We start from the raw sequence: 7,604 nt of genomic DNA on the forward strand, positions 1-7,604 counted from the left end.
ACATTCAATTTCATTCAGACTGCCTGTCACTTCCGCGGCGGCAGCCATGTTGACGAGTGAAAAGAACTACAAAGACCATGTACCCACTACTTGCCCAGACGAGCCTAAGCCCGCCTAAGGCTGCCGCTGATTCGTTGAGCTGACATGGTTTGGCTAATCAACCTAACTGCCTGTGCATGACAAGATGGTTTACGTCGAGAGAATTATCTTTTGATCTCGCGAGGTTATCCATCTTGCAAGCAAGGTTAGGTCATAGTAGTATGTCGATGATTTTATTTGACAATTCTGGGGACTGGATTGGGCTTTGGCCAATCCTGGCGTGTTCCGCCCCCAAATCGATTGGGATTCAGCGTGTTGTGGCCATGTGGTGCTCTCCTCGGGAAGAGCCTGGTGATGCGAGCTACACGAGTAGAGCCGCAGCAGGCAGCCAGCTGCCTTTTGTGTGGTGCGGAGCGAAGAGTGCAGCCCGTCGGCCTGGAATCTCCGAGGGGCTGGGGTCTGAATTCGTCCTTAACAACTTTAACTCACGTCATCCTGGAATGCGAGTTTAAGAGCCAGTTATATTTCTTTGCATTGTTAGACATTACCATTTGCTTTTTTTCGTATGTTACCTACAATTGGCCAAGTTAGTAGTTAGTTTATGGGCTAGAAAGTCTGCCAGATTAGAGGCACTAGTCGCCATTTTCTCCTTCATTTGGAAGAGAAAATTATCCTGAAATGAAGATTTGATTGACAGCTGCCATGTTGTGATATGATTGGTTGAAATGGGGTAGAGATTTGATAGTACTAGGTGAAGTCAGCAAACTGTAGATTACTGTTATGAATGAAATCTTGAAAAATGAACTTTTGATGTGAAAAACTAAATAAATTAGATTTTTGTGATTTTTTTGGCATACATTATTAAATAGGTGCACTGAATACCCAGGTATTTGAACTAAAATAAAATAAAAGTCATTTTTGAGTTCAGCTCGACTTTAAGCAATCAAAACTCAACTTGAAATCTAATAATTAATAAAATGGCATTGTCAGATCTGAACTGTCATGATTTAACATAAACTCTAGTCTATGTTCATCGTCTATGTTTGGTGATAAATACATCTAAAAACTGTTAGACTTACCGTAATCAAATCTTTGTTATAACCCTGGGGTCAGAGTTCAAATGGCAACATTGCAGTACAGGAACCATGTTCTTCATATTGACATTACTCTGCAGGTCAGGGCCTTTCCAAAAATGTCTTTAATTCTGTCCTACGACAAAGTTAAAATTTCACCTCTGTCCCACCCCATCTTTCAGGTGTAGTTTCTGAGACCCTTTCATACTCGCTATTTCTTGCAATTTCATCAGCTGTTTCATGGGCAGAAAGAAGTATGTTCTCCCTGCCTACAGCACCAACACGAGGGTCGCTGTATGTTCTCCCTGCCTCCCAACACGAGGGTCGCAAGTTCGCGCCCCCGTGTTACCCCATGGCTTGGTGGGGCACCCATGCACGATTGCCTGTGTCTGCGGGTGGGAAGCCGTATTAAGGGTATGTGTCCTGTTCGCTGCGCTAGCACCTCCTCTGGTGGGTCGGGGCACCTGTTTGGGGCGTAAGGGTGCCCCGATCACGCTATTCCCACCAGTTGGTGGGAAGAGCGTGATCCTCCCATGTGTTACGTCCTGCCAGTGAAGCTCCCTACTGTCAGGTGAAAAGAAGCGGCTGGCAACTGCGCATGTTTCGGAGGAAGCATGGGGCTAGTCTGCAGCTCTCCCCAGATCGGCAGAGGGGGTGGAGCAGCGACCGGGGCAGCAGGGAGAAATTGGCCAAGTACAATTGGGGAAAAAATGGGGGGGAATCTGAAGAAAAATAATAATAATAAAGAGGTATGTTTAATGACTTAAAATATTTTATATTTAGAAACATTAACTTCGGACTGCGTTCTCTGTGCTTATTGTAAAGTAAATGTAACGATACATCCCTTATAAAGTGTTATAGCACTTTATAAGTATCGTTCATTTACATTAACTCTCTTTTTATCGCCATGGCATTGCAGCCACTGCACCCAACCAGCACTCAATTTAATTATCCCTTTTACGCTCACTCATGAATAAGGTATGAATAAAGATATGTGAATTCTTCCATTTGGAACAATTGTTCTTCCCTCACATGAATGTGACAGGCCACCATTTTCTCTGAGAGATGGCCGATGTGCTGACTCTCATCCACATCACACTGAGCTGCAAACTGCCTCAGTGCAAAAGGAGGTCACAGTCTGATGGAGGCATAGGATGACATCATCCACAAACAGCAGAGAAGCCAACACACCCTAATGTCACTGAACTGGCCAACTGGGCACTCTGCAGACCGTGGCTGCCCAGGAGAGAAAATGCTCACATAATACGCACATATGCATGAACAGTCTTTCCTCATCTACCCAATGGCTCTCAGCTTGAACACCTCCTGAGTAGGAGACTATCATAGTCTCGCTGGCCAGCCTCCCCTCTAAGCCTATCATGGAGTTTGGTGACCCCAACTATTATCTAGTAGGTCAATCTCCCACACCAACTTGGTGCCCAACAACAACTGACACGTCATCTTGCGAGTGGTGGGCCCACAAGGCAGTGTCCCTGCACTGACTAACGGTTACACAGTGCAGGGACACTGCCTTGTGTGGTTAGACTCTAACCTATGACAACATGCAGACATAATGGCCTCGAATTACATTACAATGCTCCAGTGTCAGAGGCTGATGTGGAATTATTATTTACAGTAAATCATTCTTCTCTTTCCCTCTGTCGCTCTATAGTTTGACATCGATGGTGACGGTGCTATTACATCTGATGAGTTGAGGCACGCCGTGATGAAGTTATTAGGTGAACAAACCAACAAAAGCGAGATTGATGAAGTGGTCAGAGAAGCTGACAACAATGGAGATGGAACAGTTGACTTTGAGGGTGAGACATAAGTGCGCACGTACGTACGTACGTACGTACGCACACACACACACACACACACACACACACACACACGTGCGCACGCGCGCATCGCCCATTGATGACATCATCACTGATGACATCACTCAGTGATTACATCATCACCAATGACATCACAGTAGATGTCAATAGATGTCATCGGTCACATTGACCCAGCAGTCAGCGCAGGGATTGTATACCTCCATGTCATTGGTCAGACCACACAGAGTCTAATAACGGTGTGGCTTCTCTGCAATCTTCCATCTATGGATATAGCACGTTACTTGGTGTGCAGTTTCTGAACGAAGCATTAGCTTCAAATGCAGGCACACACATCACCGATGACATCACAATTGGCTCGAGTGACATCACTAATGATTACCGATGATATCATAATTGCTTGTGTGACATCACTTATGACATCATCACTGATGTCATCAGTGAGTGATGTCATCAGTGATGTCACTCGAGCAACCTGATAGCGTGTGCCATTTCTAAGGGCTCCACAATTATGGCTGTATAATGAGCTGATGTCATGGACTGGAAAACCGTCATCGGTGTCACTCACTGTGAGATCATCGATGATGTCACTGCAACTGTGAGGTCATCGATGATTCATAAGTGATGTCATAAGTGCAGTTGTAATGTCATCAGTGATGTTATACATGCCAAGATATAAATAAGTGATGTTTCAGACTGTTCTGTGAGGAAAACAGTGGATGGATCAATCCAGAAGGAGGGGGTAAAGCAACATAAAGGATGCCAACTGCTATAAGACTGTTCTGTGCTGTGATGTTCGACTAAATGATCGAACTCCTTTACCTCAGCTGGATTGCCCCAATAAAAGCTGAAATACATCTCCGTGATTCTGATCAATCACCTGCGGCGGGTTCTAATTCATATAATCCAGCACATAAGGAAGCTATAATTCCTTACAATGGTTGAACAAGGTGCAGTCGTAATGCAGCAGAATTTGGACAGGAGCTGCTGGGTGTGCTTTGCCACAGATGAGGATGACCGCACGGCAGAGTGGGTGCGCCCGTGTCGCTGCCGTGGCTCCACCAAGTGGGTCCACCAGTCCTGCCTGCAGCGCTGGCTGGACGTGGATCAGCCGAGCAACAGCACGGCATGCATGGCCTGCCCACAGTGCACGGCAGAGTACATCATTGTGTTTCCCAAACTAGGTCCCGTGGTTTCCATGCTGGACCTGGCTGACCAGCTCCTCTTCAGCCCCACTGCCAGCTTATTTGCTAATGTTGGGATGATTGCGGGCTCCATCTACTTCAGTGCTCTCACCTACGGGGCCGTCACCGTCATGCAGGTGGTGGGTGTTAAGGAGGGCTGGGACATGATTGGGCGCCTTAACCCTATATTTCTGCTCATTAGCATGCCCACCATCCCCGTCATCCTGATGATGGTCAACTTCAAGCTGAACCGCTGGGAGGATTACATGCTGCACCTCTGGAGAGTCTACTCCAAAAAACTGAACAGCATCTTCCCAGGGATAGTTTGCCCGGTTCCGCGGATCCCAGCTGAGGCCAGCACCGCGGCAGACCAGTTGGACCACAGTTGGACCGCCCTGGTCTTCCCCACCATCACCACCATCATGGGAAAGCTCATGTTCAGCAGCGTCAACTCCAACCTGTGGAGGAGCATCCTGGGTGGCATTACCTTCGTGGTAATCAAGGGGGCATGCAAGGTCTACTTCAAACAGCAGCATTACCTGAGGCAAGCCCACCGCAAGATCCTCAACTTCCCCGAGCAGGAGGAGACCTGCATGAGCGGACAGAGGCCTGGAGGTCTGGAGGGAGGAATGGACGGATGAATGATCGCACACTGGGAGGAGATAAATGGACAAGCTCAGAGCGGGAAAACGCTGGTGCAACGAGACTTGAGCAATTGTACAATTGTGGGTCGCCGACTCGCTGCCACTGCAGGACGATGCCCTAAGATGCTATACTATATCTTATTAATACAATAAAGGCTGTAACTAATACCGGTCCAGTATCAATGAAATAATGGCCACGCTTCATACAGATGATGTCTTGAAGTTTTATTTATCTCTCTGTCAGCAGACACCGTGAAAACTAAAAGAAAATTAAAACATAAAAAGGTTCAAATTATACGCGGGATCAGCGGAGCAGCATTTTGGGAAAGAAACCGCGTTTCCGGGGGAAAACAGCAATGGGACCCTATGGAGCTGCCTTGAATGTCTCACTAGCCCCGGCTGCGTCGTTTACATTTTAAACACTGCGACAGTTCAGACAACTTTAACACAACATGCATATATTATACATCAGACTCTTGAGCTACTTCTGCTCTCACTCAAAATGTCAAAATATAATATAATGTCATGTATAGTTTTTGAGATATGAACGTTTGGCACAGCGCTTCCGGGGGATTTGCTGTGTTGTGACGTCACGCTCATTCCTCATATACTGTTTGTCATTTCAAAGTCTCCAGCAAGTGTCCATTAATGTACAAGTTCAAACCACTGAGATATATGAATGGAGAGAGTGTCCCTATCTCCTCCCTGTATGTGTATATGAAGCCAAAATCAGTGAACCAGAGTAGCTCCGTTGAGTTAGAACCTCTGAGAGCTACCCGCCCCTCTGAACTTTCTTATGTAGAGCTGCTGTTTCTAGAATGCGCACAGTGCGTTGTGTATTTATATACAGTCTAGCTCTCAAAATATGGCACTTTAAGTTGTAATATTTTTGTCTCGCCAAAAGTAACCAGGAAGATTCCCACTATGAGATCAGTTTATCAAAATGACGCGGAGATTCAGACCTCCGGGCTGCTCTCATCCCGTGCTCTGAGAGCAGCCCGGAAGAGGAGCCTCTCAGCCCGGAAGAGGAGCCAGGGCTGCTCGGCTCTCAGCCTCTCACTGGAGGAAATTCTGTTGATTAGCCTAATGTTTCCGTGGCATTTTGATTAACTTTATGATTTAATTCCTTTTGGAGCAAATGGTGGTTTAACAAATCTAACCGTGAGGCTATGTTGTTGTACCCCCCCGGTACAGTGTGGGTAGCGCAGCCAAACCTAACGTTAGCCCAGTGCGTGAGCCAGGCTGCCTGGTCTATTCTCTGACTGTATATCCCACTGAGCTATATCTTATTTATGCCAATGGTATATTGTTACTAAGAGAGGAGCTTGTGAAGAACGAACATTCCCACAGTCAAAGCATTTCCCCGAGATATGCATATAAAAACGTGTAGGCCTATTGCTTTAATAGCCTACAAAAAATAAAACCTGTTTGTATGTGATGGTAACCCGTTAGCGATGAGCTAATGGCTGGTGGTTGTACTAGGCCTCATCTTATACCCGGGACGGGAGTTAACGTTATAAAACACATTTCCTGGCAGTTGGACAACCTGTTAAGTTCTGAAAATATGTGTATATTATTGTGTTATTCCAGCTATCGTTATCGGTTGTTAAGTTACTAATATTAAGCCGATAAAGAATGAAAAACAGCCGACTGCGTTGTGTTCTGGTTAGAGATACGTGTGTGGCAACATTCATGAGTCAGGAGGCAGTAGTACTGGGTCTCAAGCTCTTTACTGTGTCACAAAATAAACAAAACAATAAATAATAAACGTTCTCCACAAAATTGTTACAAAATAAACTATAAACAATAAATAATAGCGTTACTCAGGCGGAGATATCGCCGACGCACCTGGTCTCGTTGCCATCTTCCCATCCGACTGTCCTTCTGGAGCTGTGCGCATGTGCACTAAGCGACGTCACCACTGGGGTGCGGTCACACGCAACAACAACAGAGCACTCAAACAAGACATTCACATACACAAGACGAGGAAAATGGTGGTGTTTTGGTTAAATTCATAAGTGAACCAGATTAAACCCGTTACACTATGTTAAAAACGCTGGAGTAACTTATAAAACACACATATTTTCGGAACTTACTTCAGTCCCCAACCAACGTTAATTCCTCGTGCACCTTTCTCAAAACAATGTTCTTTTTATTGCGCTCCATTGATATATCTGGTAGCCAGCACAGCCACCCCGTACCCGTGGTAAGAGCTTCTGTCCCGGCCCACACACCCAGCAGAGCCACCCAGACCTCCAGGCCTCCAGGCAGCGTTACATGATGAAAGCACAAAGCAGCACTGTGTCCTGTCTATGTCAAACTAACGTTAGTTCTATAATGTGAAGAGCCTGTCCAGCCAATGACGGCTTGAGACTGGCTGCCACAGCTGTCAATCATCCATTTTTATCCTTTTTTATATGTCAGATAACTACTTAAAAACAAACTGATCAAAAAAATGACCACTTGCACAGGCATTAGCATGATAATGACTATCTAAAATGATACAAACCACCTTTGGAAAAAAATTATCTGACGTTTACTGTGAATATTTCAGTTGTGATTTTCCCATCCACTAACATGGGGAGGCGGGCCTTGTGACCTAATACTGGATTCAGCCGTCAGGGTGGCGATCTGACATGCAGCGGCTTCACTAAACGGGACCTCAAATGGCGTCCATCTTTATTTATGTCGATGGTTCAAACATGCTAGCACAACAGAAATGTGAAATGAAATAAAATTGTTTGTTGTGGCATCCGGATAGTCATCATCATCATCTTTCTGTCTATCTTCTTTGCAGAGTTTGTGAAAATGATGTCACGGGAATGA

The 7,604-nt window shown here is 45.6% G+C and overlaps 1 protein-coding gene and 1 pseudogene across 2 annotated transcripts in view; both read left to right on the forward strand.

Annotated features, from left to right (window-relative positions):
- Positions 1-7,604, forward strand: part of cabp5b (calcium binding protein 5b) — a gene marked incomplete at both ends in the record, with an annotated part of 10,767 nt that extends 3,163 nt beyond the window's left edge. The window contains 2 exons of the mRNA XM_083650024.1: positions 2,785-2,932; positions 7,576-7,604. Of these exons, the coding sequence (XP_083506150.1) occupies positions 2,785-2,932; positions 7,576-7,604 (177 nt within the window). The remainder of the gene's footprint in view (positions 1-2,784; positions 2,933-7,575) is intronic.
- LOC310787822 (E3 ubiquitin-protein ligase MARCHF5 pseudogene) lies at positions 3,888-4,775 on the forward strand (annotated as a pseudogene). Its single transcript has one exon. The product of its transcript is annotated as an E3 ubiquitin-protein ligase MARCHF5 pseudogene (transcript).

The sequence above is a fragment of the Poromitra crassiceps genome (assembly GCF_964638095.1).
Source record: "Poromitra crassiceps genome assembly, chromosome: 13".
Taxonomy (NCBI): domain Eukaryota; kingdom Metazoa; phylum Chordata; class Actinopteri; order Beryciformes; family Melamphaidae; genus Poromitra; species Poromitra crassiceps.